Source organism: Tinamus guttatus, unplaced genomic scaffold, assembly GCF_059628265.1.
Source record: "Tinamus guttatus ecotype Peru unplaced genomic scaffold, ASM5962826v1 Tinamus_guttatus_pri_ptg000364l, whole genome shotgun sequence".
Taxonomy (NCBI): Eukaryota; Metazoa; Chordata; class Aves; order Tinamiformes; family Tinamidae; genus Tinamus; species Tinamus guttatus.
In genome coordinates this window covers 1,967,944-1,990,510 of record NW_028288898.1, presented here as the reverse complement: position 1 = coordinate 1,990,510, position 22,567 = coordinate 1,967,944, and the positions used below count along the sequence as shown (strand labels likewise).

The window sequence follows — 22,567 nt, the reverse complement described above, 5'->3', positions numbered from 1 at the left end:
TGTGAATGCGCAGCAGAAAGCAAATGCTTTATTTCTGTTATCTCTGATATCAACCTCCACACCCCATTAACCTCCCATATTCGCCCGGTAACAGTCTCACTGAATTTGTGCCAAGGCACTTCTGCCTCCCAAATGTGATAAGCTTGGCATTCCTTAGTGCTGCTTCTGTACTGCAACCATAAGAAGCAATTTCAAAATAAATACATTCATGATGATTTAACAAAACCATGTGAAAATTTTTTAAATTGTATTTATTTTTGCTACATTGCTTTCCATCATTTAATTGGTATGTTTGGGGTTGGCTTAGGGCACAGATCTTCCTACCTTCTCCTAAAACTTGATCTCTGATCATATCTGTTACAGTCCCCCCTCTATCAATCTTCATAGTGATTGAAGGCGCTCATTTAAGCAACACACGCAGAGAAGTACCTTCTTCTCTTATTTCACCCCTTCCCAGTTTAAGGAAACATTTCAACTTGCCCTAACTCTTAAAATCCTAAATCCGTAGATTTATTTAACTCTTTACCATTTTTTCCAGAGAAGGAAATACAGTTTAATTAGGCTCAACTGTCTAAATACTCTCTGTAACTAATCAGTAAAATTTAAATCAATTTGAGACTGAGCGGTTGCTCAAACAGTGGGACGTGCTCAGTCTACAAAGCACAATCTTACCCTGCAGGAATCTGAAAGAGGAAGCAGCTCAGTTGAGGACAGCAAACTGGCACAGAGCTTCCATTTTCAACCAGGAAATATCCTTTGCTATCCCACAGAGCAGTCACTAAAATAACACAGTCTTTTTGTGCATAAAGATGTCGCTAATGAAAGAAAACAGAATGAACTGGGTGGGGTACAGGGGACAAAGAATTAATGGGATTTCAAATGCAGCAGTTATGTTGAATTCTCTGAATGGGAGAAGGAAAATGCTTAAATTTAAACACAGAGGAGCCAGAAGAGACCTAAGCAAATGATTTAAATAACAATTAAAGAACCTGCTCAACTCAAAAAAGTTTCCAGGGCAATTCTGCTTCCAAATCAGCTAAAAGCAAAATACTCACTGATTTCACCTGTAATTATCTGAGTACTTACTGTACATAAGCAAGCCAAGTAAGCACATACTAATTACAAGGATGGAAAATGTGATGAGAAAAAAGCCTTAGGATTTTGCAACATGTAGTGCATTATAGATCATTTTTGCTGTGAATAGACAAGGAGCTTAAGTTCACTCCTAATAACTTGTGTGTCAATAGTACCAGGGCACTGACATGATTTTGAGAAATATCTATTGCCAGTCTTTGATACTACTGATAGCTTGTATATATTACGAGACAGAAAACATTCTGATTTTCATTTTCCTTCTAGAATCTCACAAAAACAGCATCATGGGGTAAAAGGTAGAACAGATTTCAGAGTATTTGTTTGGCACCCATAAGGCTGGCTCTTACCTCAAATGTGGCACTTGAGTCCACAGTGCCACCAAGGAGCCACTGCTCTCTGATGTGCCTATTCGCCAAGGCTACTGTGCAATATCCCTATATTATATAAGATATTATATATTATCGTTATCCCAATAACGATAATCATGCTCTACATGCAAGCAGGCAAATCTTGGCTTAATGTTTCAGTTTATCTTTGGATGTCAGATATGCTAGGAGATTCAAGATCACCGACAAAAAGAATGGAGCACTTGAGGCCACATGAACTCAGATGCTCACTGCAAATTCCCAGGGAAAGTTCTTTCGATCAGGTTACCAAAGGGTTTTTCTCCATCTCTCCATACATACTGACTGACAGCCCTTATAAACTGGAGAGAGGTGCAATGTTTGACATCTTTGAAGGTTACATAGAGGCATTTTCTTCCAACAAAGCACTTCCCTAGTTAGAACACCTTCAATTATACCTTCTTTTTTCAGAGTCTTTCCAGTACTTTTTTTCCTTACATAATTCAGTGACCAGAGTTCCTAATTCCTAATTCCTTCTTGTTACCTTCTCATTTGTTCTCTGCACAAACTCCTTGGTTTTCTGGGCAGTCAGAACAATCACATTAGTCTCAATCCTGTTTGGGGCCAAACTGCTGCATTTTTCCTATTGATAATTATGTTGAGCTTAATATGGATACAGCCAGATGAATTATTAGTCATTTCAACAATTTCTATCTAATCTTCAACATCTTGAGAGAACCCATCAGCTATGAGTTGACATTAGTTTATCGTAATTCTGTCCTCCAAACCCTACCACAGACAAAAGATACACAGTCTTTCATTTGATTATGATAATCAAATTTGATAATCTTCATTTGATAATGAAGATTTTTCATGTTTTTTTCCCCACTTTTCCATTTTTGTAAGGAAAAAGGCAAGGAAGGGCAAAACTAAAGGAAAAAGCTTTTGTAAGTTCACAAACTTACAAAAGTTACAAAGGCCTGTATTCCCTTTCTGGTGTCTCAATAGTCAGCATAAAAATAAAGTTATTAAAAATATGAAAAAATGTGTGTCTTGACATCCCTATCATGGGATACCCTCACACACAGTGCAAATGCTCCCAAATCATAGGAGCTCAGCTCTTAGACTGCTAATACATAGGCTTTAGAGTACGAAAATACACTGCTGGTATCAATTACAGTACATGCCAATTTTTGTTTTGTATATATACAAAGAAGCCAGGGCTATCTACTTGGCACGGTTGCTTCTCGAGCAAGCCAATTTTGTTTCTTCCACTGTCAAGAAGGTTCTAGCGAATCCCACCATAATTACCTATAATATCGTCACCGACTATTAGCCAGGATCTGGCTGGAGGCTATCGAACGCATAAACAAAACAGAAAACAAAAACAAAACTAAAAGGAACAGAGTTGTCCAGTGTTTCTTCCTCAAATACCGAGGGCCAGCAGCCCCGGGGCGAGCACTCACCGTGGCCGAGAGCTGGGGCCCGTTGAGCTGCGCGTGCAGGACGGCCTCGTTGACCGCGTTGCGGATCCCCGCCAGCGCCGCCTCCGGGTCGTGTGAGGCGGCCATCTCACCGGCCAGGAACTCCAGCGTGGAGATGTACTCCCTCCACGGCGCGTCCAGCTCCGACACGCCGGCCAGGCAGCCCCGCATCACGTTGAGGCAGTAGCCCACGCAGGGCCTGATGAGCGTGAGGCCCTGGCAGTGCGGGCAGTACTGCATCCGCACCAGCGCCCGGCTGCACTCCTTGGTGAGCGCCGCGTGCTCCGTTGTGTTTATCACCTCGATGCCCAGGCCGAGAGCCTGGCTCAGCATCCTGCTGGCCCAGAGGGACTTGGACAGCTCCGTAACCAGGTTCTTGGGATAGCGGCCGAAGGGGTTTATGTCCTGCCTCGTAAGCCGCAGACACTCCGTGTAGTCCTCCGATAAATCTGTAATTCCGGGGTTTATTAGGCGGCTGTACACCAGAGGGAAGAGGCTGTCGAAGAAGCGCAGGACTGCGCTTTCCACGGTAGTCTCTGCGCCCAGGATGTAGAGGGAGAGGTCTGTGAAGAGCTCCCTGACCGGCTCCGCGGCCTCCTTGGCCATGGGTCTGTAGGCGGCCTCAAACAAGGAACTCGTGCGGTTCTCCGCCAAGCGAAGCAAAGACTCAAAGGCCTCTGGAAAAAGGGAGGGAAGAGAGAGAAAGACATCAGAGGTTAAAAATAAACAGTTGGCATCTCAGCTCCTCAGAGAGCTCTTCCAAAATGGTCCCTGAGCAGGCAAAACTCTTGACACGACAAGTCCCACCTGTGGGACAACACGGGGGGTAACTGGTTACAAGAGCAATCAGCAAGCCATGAATCTGTAGGACACCAGTCACATCACCAGCATGGCACTGGGGTTGCATAATTTATAACATCCACATTTAATAAAAGGGCACAAACTCTTATCTGTTGGTCTGGTGAACTTTGCACAGCATTAGGCACCAAGAAGCACTGACACCTAAAACACCAGAGTACATCTCATCTCCGCACCATCTTCCCTCAGCACGTCCATCCTGCCAGCTCACAGAGAGGCCAATCTCCATTCAACAGCTGTACTCTGCTACCACTACTGCACTGATTTAATAGTTTATGAAAGCTCTACCTCAACAACGTAATCACAGCTTAACATTTTATTTACTTTCCATCCCAAATGATCTAACTGCTAGGAAATCCTGCAGGAAAAAAATAAGGCATCCATGTCCTCCTACAGTCTATCTGGATATATAAAACACACCCTTCTACAGCTTTAGACAGTTGATGGGCAGAGCAAATACATACTGGCATGAAGGATTAGGCAAAGCTGACACACAAAACACAACTCGAGGTAAGGCTGGATAAGGCTCAAGGGGAGCTTGGGCAGGAGCAGCGCTCGCTGCTCTCGTCCTCCCTCGCCTGGGTGTGAGGCCCTGACACCACGAGGGCACCCGCTCCGCTCGAACTGAGGAGACCTCCCGAAAAAGAACCACGATAACAGGGGCTTGACTGGAAACATTTCACAGCCTCCAATAAACCAAAAGCAGAAGCAAGCACGGAATCTATCCACACAGAAAAACATCTGCACGCATTTTAGATTTAAGTGTAATCATGACAGAAGAATGACAAATTTAAGTAGCTCCATTATTTGTTTGGTCTCTTAGGGACCACACTAATATTTGGCTCCTCTCCCTCCAACATCTTGCATTTATTACAAGTTACAAGATGACAGAAAACTATAGTTGGTTGAACAATAGCTTCCTTTTAATGCTTTCAAGTCCTTTAGACCTTCTGCATTTTTATGGTTTGCTAAAATATAGTACAGCACACTAATATTTTGCAGCAGTAGGATGTAACTACATATTAACTGCAATTTGATGCAAAAAGAACTATGTACACAGCAGAAATTCCCACCCATATGCGCATTAGACAACAGAAATGATAGCAACCTCAGAATCCTGCTTTTCTGGATATGCCATAAACGCTACAAATACTTACAAAAATAAGAACAGAGTCCTTGGACAGCAAACAGTAACATAAGCAGGACTTTTTTCCCCCCAGATCTTTTTAAGATTACTTTGAAAACAATATAAAAATAAAACAAATGGTGCTACGTTTGCAAAGACAAAATCTGAATTCCATTAAGGCATTAAGTTAATTTTGAAAATACGCTCTTAAAACTCCCAGCTTCATTGCTATTTTGCGTTCTTTACAAGCAGCAAAAAAAAAGTCAAAGAACGAAGGTTTCCTTCCGATCTGCCCTGAGCCATCACGCTGAGTGGCAGCTCAGAGCTCTGCTAATACTCTGCTTTTCCCGTGTGTTTTTATTTTTACAAGGGCAGCCTTTCTATAGATAGCACAGTTGCCCTTCTTGAAGCTGATGAGAAATAATTAACATTGGAATAAACATAATGATATCAGCAGTCTCACGGAAATAAGACATCCATCATGCAGAAAACAAACTCCAGGTTTGCTGCTGAATGTTTTGGCCAGAGAAAAGCCCGCCCGCTGGAAACAGCGCTCCTTGCTTCTGCTCCCCTCCACAGCTGGTTTCCAGATGTGGCGTGGACAGGTCCTACCCTGAGGAAACCAACAGCAGCCTACAGATTTTGGCAAAAAGCAGCACTTCCTCTGGCCACACTGCGCTCAGCAACAAAACTGTGCTGTCTTTGCCAAGTTTGGCATCTTCCAGGGGTAACAGCATAGATGTTGTTCTTATCTAAACACTAACTTGTCTAGAAATAAGATATTTTGTGCAATAAAGGTAAATATTCTCATAAACTCGAATATTCCTTTACAAAATAAAGAGCTGTCCTGATCATCTCATCTACTACAACAGTTTCAAGCCAATAATGCTCTTACAGTTAAAAGAATACTACTACTACTAGGTAAGCACAATTAAAGCAGAAGCTGCAGTATGAAGAAATCAAGCTTGGGAATTCAAGTATCACTGCTATTACTTTTTGTAAATTAACAGGTGCATAGAAGAACCATCTATTTGGCTATCTGTCCCTGGACAAACAGCAGCTCCCTGGTTTTCCCCAGACACAGGTTTTCTGCAAGTTATTTATTTTTTAAGTTTACTTGCTGTGGCATATAGGAAAGTGAAGGAAACCACTCCACCATCTTAGGAAAGAGCCTTCAAGAATTACCAAAAAGGTTCTATGAAAATCATCATCACTGCCATTTTCCTATCTTATTATATGCTGTTTCACTGGCACACGTTACTGATTCTCCTGAGCAGTGCTCTGGGCTACACTTATATAAACCAGAGGTCTCAACTGAGACACCTTCACTAAATCTTGTACTGGGAGACAGAGGACAGTATATGACTCACTTGCTAGGGTGAAAGCAATGAAAGTGCATCCATCCCCTTCGGATTGGCTGGCCTGGTCCTGGGAGCATCAGCAATGGAAGTGATACCACCAGGTTGAATATGGCCTCATTGCTCTATAGGCTGGGGATGCATACGGAAAAATCCAGGCCCAGGCCTGGGATAAATGTTAATAACAGAAGGGGCCAGTGAACAGCAGTGATGCCCTGCTCTGTGTACTCATCTTGCCATGAAATCAAGTAACCCTTTCTGCAGTCTGCGTGCCAGGGAATATACCCAAATTGCTGGAAATAGCGACGCCAGACAAACATCTGCCAGATCCAGCAGCCTTCCTGGGTTCGTCGTTAAAATAATGACACAAAGGCGCAATGAGCTGCACAGGCATTTGCCAAAGCAGCCAGAGAAAGCTCCACACGAGCACTGTGATGGGGCCCTGCCAGTTCCTGTGTCCTGGGAATCCTCCTAGCAAAAATACTGTATGGGAGAGTTTAGAGAGAATCTTCCACTAACTTGTTGCATGTTCTAGCTTGCTCGGTTCACTTTGGAAAAACTCACTATTTTTATTTCATCTTCAAGCATTTTGTGAATACAGTGACCAAGACAGTAATTAAATTTAGCTGTTTATTATTTCTGCATACCGCATTTCAACGTAATTGTATATTATTTTTACAAACTGCAATTACAGGCTGCAATTACTCGTTCTTTCTAAAGAGAGTTTAGAGCAGCACTAGCTCTGCTGGCCAGCCAAAAGCTGGAGTCCAGATGTGGCATCAGCCTTTTACAACATCCATGCGCTTCCACTGCCAGACAAATAAAGCCAATAGTTCCTCGGGAATATTTTGCAGTAGAAGGTTGATTGACTTCTGGTATCAGAGGGGTAAGATGACACAAATGAAGAATAAAAGCCCTGAGGGCTGTGGCTAAAGTTTTTACAAAACCAGGGCTATTAATACTACTTTCCTTCCAGCAAAACAGAATTCAAAGACCATCCATATGATTCATATTTGCCCATTTCAAATCTGTTGGCTATTACTCAGTAATATCAGCCTGCGGTTATAGCAGCAGTGGGGTCAAAGCAAAATAAGAACCGCAACTGGGCCTCAACAGCATTTTCTGTGACTTTAATTCGCTTTCTAAAAACACTTACTTCAGAAAAATTATGATGTACCTTGAGCAAACTTCCCGAGTTCCTCCCCTCTTGCCTGTGCTGACATCAGTAGTTTTGCTCTTCACAGAACCACCTTCAAAGCCCTCGGGCCGTCTGGCAGCCACCTGAGCTGGGGAGCAGGAACGGTGTTATCCGAGGGATCCGATCAATCCCTCGGCCTGGACAACAATGATTGGAAGCCCCAGCTACAGCAGGCGACTTGTGAGTGATTCCTGCACTCGGTTACAGCGCTAAGCACTTGAAAAATAACCTGGAGTGACAGCTCTGTAACCATCCACAGCTGTTTCCAGCTAAATCCACAGAAACTGTCTATATTCCTCAAATTAACAGTTTGATCTAAATATTCTCCTGAACCCAGTTTTGGCCACAGAACAATAAGGCTTCTCCTTTATTTCTCAGGCTAAGTCTCATGCACAGATGTACGGTGGTCTGAGGAAAATGTGTCAGTGTTTCTCCTTAAAAAAATCAAAGGGCTTTCCAGTACAAACAAACAGCTTAGAGAACGTTTGCTTAAAATTCAACCCCGGATTATCACTTGATGGGATGAGCCAAGCCCCTGGTGTCTTTTCAAATAAGGTTCTTGCTATGTTTTCTTTAACACATTGGAGTAACGCTGTAAAAACATGGTTAGCTCCAAAAGACAAGCAGGCCGGCCCAGCGACCCAGGGTCAGTATGGAGTTAGGAAGGAATCGTACAGGGCCCGAGGAAGGTGCTTTGTCCTCGGTTTCTCCAGGACAGATGCTCAGTTTGCTGAGAACAAGCCAAGCTGCCAGGGCCCAAGGCTTCACCTGCTTTCATCTCACTTTTTAGTGCACAACAGCTTGGCTGTTAAACTAACTATACACTTTTCTAAACTTATACGATTTCTACCAAAATCCTCTGTGGAAGAGGGGACTGCAGGTATGTTCGTCTGCAAAGACGGAAGGACACACGTGATAATCCTAAAGATTGAAATAAGGGCAAGTCACTCGAGCAATCTCATCCCACAGGTTGTTGGTATCACTTTTTGTTTGGATTTCTGAAGCAAGCTGCTTTTATTACAAGTAGTTTTGGAGTGAGATATTTTGTGCATACAAAGTAGTTTACCAAACTGAAACAGCCTTATAGGAGACTGCATGTTCCCACTTGCAGTCTGAGCGACTCAAGACAACTCAGTTGGGTGACATATTGCAGGGGGACATATCTAGTGCATGAGTACAGGACAAGCATGCAGAGATACTGCTGCTTGCCCAAACGAGGGAGAACAGCCAGATCTTGCTTGCTTGTGCAGCCTTCCCACTAACACAAGCCATGGAGCGGGTGGAAGCTGTGCCAGCTATTTCACCCAGTGCCAGATGCCACCGCTGGCGAGGGCACCGTGCCGGTGGCCGGCTGCTGCTCGCGTGCCCTGCACACCCGGCACGCGAGGGCTGCGGGAGCAAGGCAGCAGGGCTGGCCAAAAGCAGAGTGCCCTCGTGCACAGCACTGCACTGAGGGTGGCCCACAGGGCACTGAGCACCCGGCCTGTTACCTCCAAACGGGCAAAGCAGCAAATAGAACACGTCTGCAGAGGCCAAACGTGATGCACACCTCCATCAGAGCCAAGGAACTCTGCAAGCCGCCTCCAAAACCTGCTGCATGACGTACTGACACTGCCTGGCAGGGAAGTGCTTCGAGGCTGCCAGAACACAGGGACAAAGAACAAACCCAGGTATTCCAGCTCTGCATCTCTGGTGTTTTAAGGACTACTAAAAAAGGACAAAATATTTTAGATTTGCATTTGTTAAGAAAAAGAGAAACAGAAGACTCCTTTGAAGCCCCCTGAGACAGAGCAGGAAGATGACCTGCTCAGATGCAAGGCTCCACTCTCCTGCAAATCCTTTCATTAACAGGAGAGCCACCAGACAGGGTCCCTAGGGAGACCTTCCTCGACCTGCTCATTATAGAGTTCAGCTGGCGGTAGGAAAACTAATACATCTGCTCCAGAAGGCCACGAACCCTTCCATGATTTCCAGCTGAATTAGTTAGGTGGTCTGTTATGATCTGCTTCTAAAAACCTAAGAAAAAAATAACCACAAGAGACAGGGCCAGCTTCACAAAGATGAGAGTTTCAAGAGCACAGGCCACAGAAACCTTTCACCCAGCCCTGCTCTTCGGGCTTCCAAGTCACACGGATCCCTTGGAAAAACCATCCTCCAGAAGTGATCCCGTAGTCGCACGTGACGTCTGCATATGGATTTGGGCTGAAAATCCAGTTTGATGCCATGCTCCACACACCAGCACCGGGCACTGTGTGGAGCAGGTTTGCTCCACAGCGAACACTCCACTGCGCTCCCACATGCATCACAAGAGCTCTTTACATGAAGGGCACAGGAACTGATCTTGGATCCAAGACATAGGCAATACTTAAAGAAAATACACTTCTATTCATATTCTTTTTTTCTGCAACAGCCGTTTTCAGGGTTTTCCCTCTTGTAGGTTCTCTGCAAACGTATCTGATATCAGAGCATATCAAGGGGTTAAAGAACATGTCTGCTTGGAGAAGCTGACTTTATTCAGTTCTCTTTACAGACACAAGAAAATTTCACCTGATGACTAAAAAGAAATAGTGGAAAAGACTGATTTCAATAGGCATTGTATCCAAACCACCATAAATTTAAGAAAACATGCCATCTGTTGCTTTTTAAAATCCTCACATTCTCTCAAAAGCCCTCTGAATGGGAAAAGTAGAGGAGGAACAGTATTTAAAGTAATCCTACAAAAACAGAACATATTTTTCTTTTATGAAGAGTTTCTCCTCAAATTATCCTCCCAAATTCCTTCAAGCAAAATGACTGGCAGATGTTCAACACATGGGTCAGCACTGGCACAAGGAGAGATGCTGGTGATTTGACAGCCAGCCAGATTTTTGTGGGGGAACAAGCTCCAGTTATTCCACACAGAAAGTATATGGACCATTAGCACTAATAAATCAATAAGTCTATTTTTCTCCAGAAATTCCCTGTTTAAAAAAAATACAGAAGGATTAAGTTTCAAGATTTTCCAATCACATTGATTTCAGGACAAATGCCAACCTCACAAACCAAAACTATGAGGCTGCTTCTTACATGCATAAAATTGTGCAATGCTGTAACCAATTCATGCACTGTGACACCATTGGCCAGGGCTGCCACATATCCCCAGGCACCTTCTGGAAGGAACAGGGCTTCACAAACTCTCCAAGTTTGTCTAAATGCCAGAAGCTGCCTAACTGCCGCCTGCACCCTCCTGTTCAACCCCAAGGGCCTGGTGGTGGGACCACGACTCAGTCCATGATTTTAGTTATTTATGAGTAGCAGCAGCAGGAATTGTGCAAAGGAGGCTGAGGATTGGTTTTAGAAAATTAGACCTGAGTAAACAGAATCATAGAATCATTCTGGCTGGAAAAGACCCCTAAGATTATCAAGTCCAACCGCACACCCATCCCCACCCTGCCTGCTAAACCATGTCCCCCGGTGCCTCATCTACGATGGACACGCTTCTTGAACACTGCCAGGGACAGTGACTCCCTCACTTCCCTGGGCAGCCTGTTACAATGCTGGGAACAGTTAAACATATAGATCTGCCTTACCAATTGCAAGTTCCTTTAAAAGTTTGATGATTTGGACCCAAGTGAGTTGATTCCAGGACCTGTCCGAATCGTGCTGAGGAGCTCCATGAAGCCCTAAAGTTTGCATGTCTGAGGACTTGCAAGGATTGCTAAAAGCAAGCCGCTGTTTCCCCTCTGGTGCAGTCCTGCTTGGGCTTCCTGACCTTCAAGAGCTGCGGCCAAAAAGTCTGTTCATAACTTCAGCAGAAGGGGAGTCCCAGAGCGCCAACATGCATTTTGGTAGCAGGAGCTTCACAGAAGCCTGACGCATCTTGCTCTTGCTTTCAGTCTCTTCCCTGAAGGAGGTGCAATCCTCTCATTTTCCACTCTGGAAGCTCACGTCTTTAACTGAGGCCTTTATTCAGTTTGGTATTTAAATTCAATCTGCTGAGGACCACTGAGGTTCTCAAACATCTACCCAAGCACAGGCATGGATAGAGACAACTACCTGACTCTTGTGGCAATGTGCTATAGTTCACCTCACTGCTTCCTCTACTGCTTAAGAGTATTTGGCATCTCATAGGCCACTAAAGATGGAAAACCAACTGCAGAAACACTGGTTGGAATATCAAATGCATTAACTGAGGCCTTTATTCAGTTTGGTATTTAAATTCAATCTGCTGAGGACCACTGATGTTCTCAAACATCTACCCAAGCACAGGCATGGACAGAGACAACTACCTGACTCTTGTGGGAATGTGCTATAGTTCACCTCACTGCTTCCTCTACTGCTTAAGAGTATTTGGCATCTCATAAGCCACTAAAGATGGAAAACCAACTGTAGAAACACTGGTTGGAATATCAAATGCATCACTTACACTGAGGTTTTAATAGGCAATTGTCAAAGCCTCTCGCATGTGTGTTGCTTTTATAGTTCTGCTTAAAGTTTCCCCATCTTTTACTCAACAACATAATGAAGCCTAAGAGTTGCAGATGCATCATGTTGGTGATGAAGACCCCTCAACTATTACATGCCAGCAGACTTCTGCCATGAACAAGGGAGCTAGAAGGAGACGGACTACAGCACGGTTACTGATAGCCCCTACCTGCAGTGCTCCCTCGCCAGGCAGTTTTGGCAAGAACCAAGCAAATAAATAAATATTCACAACAAAAGCACCCAAACAGCAGTCTGGGCACGCAGTATGCTAAGCCTTAGCAAGCCCCCATTAAGCCAGTAGAGGAAAGCACAGCCTTGTGAATGCACACAGGGCTGTAAAACTACAGCATGTTACCAAAGCAAAAACATGCACCGATAGAGAGGGGAATGGGTTAACAGGGCTTCATATGTAAAGCTCAGAGGACTCCACAGACAAATTGGACATAGCGCCTAAACACATTTTTTGCTTCTATCAGGCATCCACCTGGAATGACCCAACATTAGCAACTGCTCATCTTCAAAAGAGTTCCAAGAGCCTCCCAAACCGCAGAACAGGATTACTGTCAAAGAAACTTCTAAATTTAGTAATTAATTTCTGTCCTAACTTTGCACAATTGGTATATTTTAAGAAACTCTTTCTACTGAGCCTATAGGGCCACAACCAGCTGTTTAAATTGTCACACCTTATCATCTTCAGGCATCTTCATCACGTGCTTATCTTCATTTCAGGTCACATGGAACCAATAAAAGTAAGTCACCTTCTGTACCCTAGTCATTTAGTTACCGCATTTTCAGCCTGGCCAAAATGTATAAAGTAAACATGAAATTTTAATAGGAGGGGAAGAGGAAAGCTCTGAAACGTCAGATTTTTTTTTTTTTTAAAAGCAATAAACAAAGATTTTTCAGCATGCAAGGGGGGTCAGTCCTTTAGGCAGCATTGAGAGGAGAGGGGGAAAGGAGGACCAAGCAGCCAAATAACGAAAGGACTGGTGGGTTGACACACGAGGGATAACAGATATCATGCCTAAGCCATCCTGGGCCCCAAAGGCACATGCATTTATTGTATTTAAAACCGATTTCAAGACAGCAGTTTGGCACAGTCCAAGTTTATCCTATTTCTGCAATAGTTCTTAATCTACAGAATCCCTGCATAGTTGTGTACACACTTCAGCTTTCCACCAAAAATGATGGAAAAGAGCCTTCAGCTTCCAAGTCACCTGGAATCCAGAAGGTCTCCCTCCAACAACCACCTCTTGCTGCTTTGTTCCACAGATCTCATACGAGGGAAGGATTTTCCCTTGCTTCAGTCTTCAGCTTCACCTTGTATCACAGCACCCCTCCATAAGGTTTTATTTATTCATAAAACTGTAAGCAAGACTCACATGCTGATTCAATTACTCTGCCCTGGGAAAGTTTACAAACCAGCTCTCGCATATTCTGCCTTGGTCAAAAATTTTCCACTCTCAGGGAAATACCCTTCCTTAAAAACCTTGCAGGATCCCACCCAAACACATCTTGCTGCTTCTTCGCTGCGACAGCACCGCTGGGCCCATGCTTCCCACTCGGGGCTAAACATCATCTCAGCTCCAGGATGCCCCGAGTGCCGTATCCAGGTTTGATGTTCCCTCCATCCACGCAGGGACATCTCCGATTGCCATTACTCACACTTTTCCACATACATTTCTATTCAATACCTCTATTGCAAGAGCTCCTGCCAAGTTCCCCTACTGCCAGCCCTGGCAGCACCACACGAGTGCAGGGTCCCAAATCCAGTTGTGTCCACCATCTAAAGAAGTGTCATAGCCTAGAGGTCTTCAGGGTTGGATTACCTGTGCAAACAAATGTCATCTTGAACAGCAATTAAAGGAGACAGATCTTACTCAGCCAAGCCAGGAAAGTAAATGACTATAAAAAACTAAGTGAGACTCTCTGCCTCCCTTCCCCAGAGCCCTGTGATGGGAGGAGTGGAAGGAGCTGTTTGTCCTATGTGCCTGGGGACAACAGAAACACCCAACTCTTCAGAGAGTCAGATGCCCTGCCACAAGCATCTTTTAACCTAAGTGCCTTGAGAGACAGAGATGCAGCGCTTGGAAAAGCTTCCCTTGGAAACATTTCCCTGTCTCTCTATGCCCTAAAGACGGGAGGCGCTGCAAGAACCATGAGCTTCCTCCCAATTAAAGATGCTTCCAAAGCAGCCCTAAAATGGAATGCTCCGATGCCGAAAGTCCGCACCCCGATTTCAGGGAGGCAGGGCTGAGAGGTCTCCACACAGCCATATAGCAAAAGCTAACAGAGCAGTCCAGAGGCACAACGCAAAAGCAAAAGCTTCCAAGTTTACAGGGGATATGACCTTGAGGACTAGTTTTTCTATATTCTCTTCAGAGGCCACGTGGGAGATTTGATACTTGGGAAACTGCCACATGAGGAAGGAAGGTGAGGTGAGGGAGACCACCTGAGCTGCGCTGGGACCCTGAGGTCCACCAGGCAGTATGGCCACTGGTGCCCAAAAACTGACTTTTGATTTAGCCAGAAGTGACAAAATACCCCAAAATAGAGGGAACACTCAGAATTTATTCTGGGATCTTCTGGCCAGCTGGAATAAGACCATACAGGCATCACTGCCAAAGGCAGTGCCCCAGAGGAACAGCCATGCAGGACAAGAGGACAGAGGGACACAGTCCGGACCCACCAGCAGCTCGCAGCATTGCCATGCTGACAGCCCCAGGGTGCAGATATCCTGCCCGGGAGACCTACCCAGTTTCTCACCATCTTCCTGCCTTCGACAGGCCACAAGAATTTCTCCTTGTTTGTTTTCACATCTTGGACTTTGCTCTTCAAATTCCACCTTGGACCCCCCCAGTTTCCTTCTCTCACTGCCTGCTCTGGATTGCGCCTCCTCTCTGGCATTCACTAGTGTTGGATTTCCCCTTTCTGACAGATACTTCATATACTCAAATAACCTCCTGAACTTTGCCTTTAAGCATATGGATTCGCTTGGCTTCCCGCTCCTTTTCCCACATGATGCTATTTCTACTTTATTTCTACTCAATGACCATGTGTGGTGTGCGTAAGGAGCTACCACGTCTAAACTAAAACTTAATTTATACACTTCATCACAGCCATTTATTTAAACCATGTTGACATGGTGCCAATGAGAGGGCGCCCATGCAAGTTGGTCACGACGTTCTTCATTCCTGTAGAGTCTCAAGTTCCACTGGGAAACTCCCCTGGGAGCACCAGGCAACTTGCACATTTAAATTCAAGTGTATATAATACAGATACAGGCTTCTGAAACAACTAGGATGAGTGTTAGGATCTCCGGATCAAAAACGGCAGCGGCATCTAAAACGGCTGTCACTATCAAGTGGTTAAGCTGGGAGTTGTTTTAGCTATATATGTTTGTGCAATAAAGTAGCAGCAAATGTCCCTAGAGTTCTAAGCCCAGAAAACTTCACAGCACTCTTAGAAATCCTATTCAGTAACATTCTTGGCTAGAATTTGCCATGTAGATGCTATACATTTGCCTAAAAGTGAAAAAGGCACCTACAAAAAACATATTTTTCCTGAAATGGTGGCATATGTTTTAATATAATGGGTCAAGACATATGAGACTTGTTTCCCATTTCAAGCAACCATAAAAACAAAACAAAAAATTTTAAGAGCCCAGTTACCTGGCAATTGCTCAGACAGTAAAGTCCTGCCCCAAGTAAGAGAATATTGAAATTTGTCCCTCCATGATGATGGAGTGAAGCATCTTTCAATGGTCTGTGAATCAATAGACATTTTATATGAAAACTGCAATTATAACAGTAATTTACCTTGCTTTCTTTTAAATGTACATTTGCTTTTGAAAGGAATTCTGAATGCATTCATCATCACAAAATACCTAAAGCATGCCAAAAGTTTGATTTAAAGGTCTTCAAAATCCAAGGAATCCCATTTTCTTGCAAATTTATCTTTGAAATATTTTTTATCGTTAATGAATATCATATGGTCATGAAAGTGAAACTTTTGAGGATTCCTTTGCTTTCAGAAACATCAAGGACAGCGAGCAATAAAAACCTGGAAACATATACCATTTTTTACTGCTGACATCAAGAGTTGTGAAGGTTAAAGGAAACAAGCAACAATAAAATCACTATCTTACAGAAGATGTTTTAAGGAAAGCAAACAGCATAGAATAAGCTGTTTAAAATCAATCATCTGCTTGCCTACTCAAGGAGCATGGGCTTATAGCAATACAAGTTCACAGATGCACAATTCTCATACCAGCTAAAAAAAGTTGATTTTTGAAAGTAACTGAGATTCTTATCTAGCCACAGTGAGGATTAACTAGTGCTTTATGAGTTTGTCATTTACGTTGCCAGAAGATGAAACCTTTCTCCTGCAGAAGAGCTCCCACATCATGTGTGATCAAATACACAATTCTATTATTGGTTTATCTGGATATTTTTATCATCTTTTAGAGTGCTTATCTGCTATAAACAAATAGCTGCAGTCCCAGAGTGTAGGGTACAAAAGCAGTAACTCCTTATTCCTGGATAGCCTTACTGAATCCAAAGGGACTCCCCGCATGCACAAAACCCAGCAGGTCTGAGAGCCATCCCAGTGTGGACTCCTGAAGCACACAGTTAATACACAAAATTTGACATCAAGTCCTCCTTTAAAGTTTGCAAATCAAATGTGCTTTCACTGGCATCTCAACAGGAAACAGCAGCACACTTTTTCCCTCCGTTTCCTGTGGCTCCTGCCACCAGCTGCCTGATGGGCGAGAGATTTCTGTGCCGACAGGCCCACAATTAACCTGCTGCCACTAGAACATAATAAAGACAAAACATGAAAAATGAAAGACACGTCCAAGGTATCACAGAAAGGTCCAAGAGCCGCATCATTTCCACGGGCACGTTTTGCCCACAGGCACAGGGTGCTGCCCTTACAAACACGTGTTGAGTTATTGCTCCCATTTCACCATCCAGCATGTGCCTCAGTGCTCAAGGAGCAAGTATGGAGAGCAAAGAAAGGAAAAATGGAAATCCAAGGAAAGTCCCCACACAAACCCTGTGCCCTTGGCCTTCACTAGCCAAGGTGACCAACCAGGAGCTGCAAAAGCTGCAGCTACTTTTGCCCCCCAGTTGAAATTGGGTCTGTTTTAAAATCCCTGTTAATTTTTCTCCTCAGAAATTCCGAGTATTAGTCTTGGCTCCTGTTCATTTTAACTTCTCACTAACATGTCCTCCTTCTTCATTGAGAATTGAAGTTCCAACCCTTTCTTCAGCTTTCCATAGCAATGAATGTGGCTCTGCAAACACCTAAGCTCCGAGTCCTCGACAAAACTAACCGGGTGTTTGTGCAGGCCAGGAGGTGCGGAGCCCCTCGGGGCAGACCCTGAATTTAGGGCATAGTCGCTGCTGTGCTAGCACATGAGCCCTCCTGAATGAAGAAATACACCCACCTGCCTCGAAAAGCAGCCCGGCAGCGGCCCGGAAAGCTCTCCCACACAGCAACCCTGCTTGGGGAACAGGACCCGATTCTTACCTCTGAAACGCCACACATGGGAACAACAGACACACACGAAGCTACAGCCACGGCCTGCGCAAGCGCTTGGAGGAGAGGGAGAAAGAGCTGATGAACCAAAAAAGATCAAGAACACAGGAAGCCTCTTATCGGGCCCTAAATTCACTACTCCAGGAGATACACTAGAAAACAGAAGTGGGAAAAGCTTACAAATTACAAAGCTAATAAGACATGGCTGCCAATTAAAAGCCTTTGCTAGTCCCAGTAGTTTTTAATCTTGAAGGTGCTCAGTGAGTTTTTACTTGCTGCAGAGCCTGTCATTCTTTCCCAAATGAAATAGTCATCCGTGCTGCTAGCAGCTGCTTGCTGTTGAATAGGCATATGAACACTAACTTCAGTTTCTATTCTGGATCTGATTTTTGGCTGCTCTGTCAAAAATCCCCTTAGAAAAGCTTCTGCTTGTAGTGATGGTTATCAAGTCCATCTAGAACAGACGACTAAATGAATACGTGCTTGGGGTCGTGAAAATTTGCAGAGAAGCAAGTGCACTTAGACTTCTGGAGAAAATGCTGTGAAACACTGAGGTTCATCACCACTTTAAACAGAACTATTCATATTTTAGTAACTGCTATAGTTTCAGAGAACTAGGGACCAAATTAAAGTACCTTCCAAACACTTTCAAGGGGAGAGGGAGAGAGAGAGAGGAGAAATGAAGAAACACCACCAATGAATCTTCCACAACAGTACCTTTATCAAAGTACCTAAAAGCTTTGCTGCTAGGTACAACCTGCAAAGCCTTCCACAGCTTTCATATTTTCCTGTTACAGGAATGAAGAGCCCAGCTGCCACACTTCACAGGGGTAGAGGGCTATGTTTAAGGTAAGGTGATATGACCCATCTGTTACATAAGCAAGTGACCAATTACAAGAACGATACCTAATTCTATCAACCTCGACTGTGTAGGTTAAGCCATGAAAAGATCCAAACAAACGTATAATCATTTGTAAGCATGACTGGATTAGCCAGACTAATCCAATGGGATAGATACAGTGTTCCTGGAACACTACATTTAAGTATTCCATGAGTTTTTTTATTGCATTATTTGAAGAGAGGGATTCCAGAGATTTGACATTTTTTTAACAAAAACAGAAAAGTCATCAAGTGACCAAGTCATATGTATCCTGAAAGCTACTTCTTTGCAAGAGAACAGTCCTTTTCCTCATTGTGAAAGCACACTGTACTGAGCAATGATAAAACTTGACTGTAGAAAATGCAAAAAATGACTCTAACATTACAGAGACCTGGAAACACAGTTGCTTTCACTCAGCTTCAACACCTGCATGAGGCAGTTCTACCAAGAACTGCGCAGGAGGGATCCCTGCACCACCTACCAGGTGACCTATGTGCCGGGCCACCCCATAGACCGTATGGTTGCTCCAGCTCCAGGAGGTCTTCAACACCAAACACCTACAAGGCAGAATAGAATCTGGCTCCTACCTGCAGCTGATGGGCTGGCTGAAAGGACACAGGGATTTCTTAGCTTGTCTGGCAAATCTGAATTTTCACTAGCTATGTTTGCAGGAAACTTGTCGCCATATTTTCACTCATCAGCACTGACATTTTTCTCTCACTTTCAGTAGTATAAATGCATTTAACAGCAAAAGTTTTATTTTCTGTTACCTACAGTTACCCAACCCAATAGGCGGAACAAGCACACAGATAAGACCCTGCTGTGGGTAAAGTGGGTGACGAGCAAGAAGGGACCACAATGCTTGGCACACACATGTTATTTTGCAATTGAATTCTAAGCCTTGGAAGAGAATTTCAGAAGAGACAAGATTTGTCTAGGCTTTTAGGCTGGGATTATCCCAAGACAACTAATACAGCTAGGCACTTAATTCCCTTAGGCCCTTCTGAAAAACTCGAGGTTTAGCAATTAATCCCAGCAAGGCTCTACCTTTCCCAGAGCCTGGTGCTCAGGAAGGGGACCCTGTAGCCAGACTCAATTAGAACAATTGCTTGGCTGCCCGCACTGCTTTTGGCAGCATCCTTACCGTAGGGTCAACTCTCCTAAACCCCTTATGCTGTAATCCTCGAGCACGGTGGCAAACGTGCAGAACCCCACTGGCAGCAGATGGTCTGGATGCGGCACCATTTCAGAAGCTGCCTTTGTAAAGCCTGTTAAATCACAACAGAACTCCTTCCCCAAAACAAAGTTTTTTTTTTTTTTTTTTTTTTTTTTTTTAGTAGCATCGAGACTGGGGCTCTGTCCATCCATTCAGCTCCAGGTAGGATGTCTGAGATAGAGCACATTACATCCCTCTTCATATTGGAAAGCAGATACCACACAACATAGAGGATGTGAAATACAGCTGAGTTGCTGTTCCAGGAACTCACTAACTTTCATATTTCTCTGCACAGATAAAAATCTCCAAGAGTAATCTTAACACCAGGTGAATGCAGTTTATCTGCCTCTGCTGCAGACAGTTTACCTGCCTCACTGGAGACACCACTGGAGGAAGCATTCATTACCACAGCACGGGATGACAGCTTCCCCAAGCCATTCCTAACATTTCTAATCCATCTCAGACCTCAGCATGACCCACTTGCAATTTCCAATAGATCCACACACAACAATAAACTTTTAATTTCCTCCTCCAGCTTTCTCAGCATTGCATCAGCTCCTTGCCATAACTAGCCAAGCACAGCAAATCTTTAACAAATGACCTCGAGCCTTCTACAACATTTGTTAAGAGTTACTTAATTGTTTTGTTTACAACTGTCTTGAGAACAGTATCTTGAGATCCTTACAAAGGGTTAAGCAAACACAACTTGATCTTCCTAATGGTTTTTATTGGAAGATTAACATAAGTAGTAATAAAGATGCCAATTAACACACACTTAAGGGAGGCTGTTAATAAAGAATACAGAAAGAAAGAAAAAAAAGAATGCAGAAAAAGTAATTAGATAAAGAAGGGGGAGATTTTGAAAGATGAGACACATCGAACAAATGTATTGGAAATATGCCCAGTCTAAAATTATTTCTTTTGTATTGCTTCTCAAATATACTATAAACACATCCATGCTCCTAATTACACTGGCATTAGGGATGCACAATTTGTTTGGCTGCATCTTATGGAAAGGTGCGATCTTTCTGCAAAACCATCTCACCCTCTTCTCTCTGCAATTCAACATGCACAAAAGCTCCAGTATGCTTTTTGGGTCTGGGTTCAGGTGCACAGAGGTGGCTCCATGGCAGCCCCGTCTTCTCAGTGCAGGGCTGATGGGCACCAACTGCAGATCTGACTCCTGGCCAGGACCTCCATGGGGCTGGTGTCAAACAGCTAGAGGCTTTGCATGGACTTACATTTTGCTAGTCCTTCAGACGTGATTCAGAGTGGTCATCTGTGTGCCTCAACACTAAATGAAAATTAATGAACTGTTTGCTGAATGCATCATTGTTTTGCTTGCTATAAACTAATTTTCTTTTTTTTTTTAAGCCGGGAATGCTAACATGACAGAAAGCCCCACTGACAGATGTCCAACAAAGGGCTCAAAGGATGCACCAAGTAAGTTGAGGGCATGCAAAGCTTTACTAGGAAAAAAGGCTCTGTTTACAAAGCACTGCTGAAAAGTCCATTAGAACATTTTTAGAGAGTCACAATTGAAAAGAAAGTGAATTACTAAGGAAAATACCACCACTCAAAAAATTTCCACAACCTTTGCAAAGATTTAAGAAATTCCTAAAGAGCCTGAACTCCAATGAGCTGCTCAGGGTACCCTCCCAGCTCCCTTGGCCACACTGAGCACTGCAGAGAGGAGGAGGGAGTGCTGACAAACTGAGCACAGGCTGCTGCCCATCAGCTCAGCAGGAGCCCCTGGCTTGTGGTCACAGCAGTAGTGTTACCAAGACACACACTTACCTGTCACGAGGAGCCAGGACGATTTTACAGAGGCTCTTGTTTCTTGGTTTACACCCGATTAAACAGTTCGAGACAACATTAGCAAAGAGACATTGCTGGCTGCAAAGAATCACCAGTGCAGTGCAGTGCTCCAGGTCATTCTGCTAAACATCTGTGCTAGAAAACACCAGTGATGGAAGCAACACTACGATAAGAACTTTTGGAGGAGAAAATAAGATACATGTTTTTTTGAGAATGAACTTAAGTCATAGTCAATGCTATTTATTCATGCCCATTTATCAAACCCATGTGTATACAACCCTTTAATTCACCTACTCTAAATAATTAAAGTCTGATAAGAAGCTGAGGGCACAACTCACAAAGCATCATTTAAAGGAAAAACAGACCAAGTCCACTGTGTAGTGGACCATTCATAGACAGACTGATTTCCTCTTCATTTTAGCTCTCAGAGCCAGTTAATTTTGTACTTGACTTGAAAAATGTAAAGTAATCTCTTGGAAACCAATGGAAACACTCACATACTTTAAAATCAAGACAGGCTGGAATATGCAGGGAATATTCTGTTACTGCTTGGGGCTCATGGCATTTCTATATGCTTGACAGAGCTCTGTGAAATATAATTTCTGCATGAAATTGCTGGACACAATTCAAGTAAAAACCTGTATCACATGGGATTGTTTAGATACCTTGTGCAAATGGTTTAGTCCATACAAAACATATTTCTTCAAAGCATCACTGAGATTTTGAACTTAGTGAAAAAGAGAAACAGAAAGCAGAAAAATTATCAAGCCTAGGGAATTACAAGGTCTTGAAAATATTTCTGTATATTTCTCTGTACACCAAAAATGGCTTTATACTCAGCTCTGCATGTGTAGGCAAGACAAAACATATGAGATCTTTGGTGACTGGAGAAGAAGGCTAGCTTTGCCAAACTGCATAAAAATAATATTTATAGAGATATCCCTCTCTATATATATGTAAATATCCATAAAACTGACATAATATTGACTTATAGCACTAATACTGACAGACGTATGCACTGTTTTCAGGTGGGCACATGAAAAGCAAATATTCTGCCAATTATATAAAAGGTCTTTCTAGCGTTTCTTAAGAGAACTCTGCCTTATTCATGTCATATTCAGAGGGCACAATCCCTGTTGATTTTTCAGGAAAAAAACACCCTTAGAAATCATCAAGAATAAT

General features: G+C 43.5%; 1 protein-coding gene across 1 annotated transcript in view; it reads right to left on the bottom strand.

Moving 5' to 3' along the window:
* Nucleotides 1-22,567, bottom strand: part of LOC104580216 (glypican-5-like) — a 269,794-nt gene that overhangs the window by 209,398 nt on the left and 37,829 nt on the right. The window contains exon 3 of the mRNA XM_088530217.1: nucleotides 2,906-3,600. Coding sequence (XP_088386343.1) covers nucleotides 2,906-3,600 — 695 coding nt within the window. The remainder of the gene's footprint in view (nucleotides 1-2,905; nucleotides 3,601-22,567) is intronic.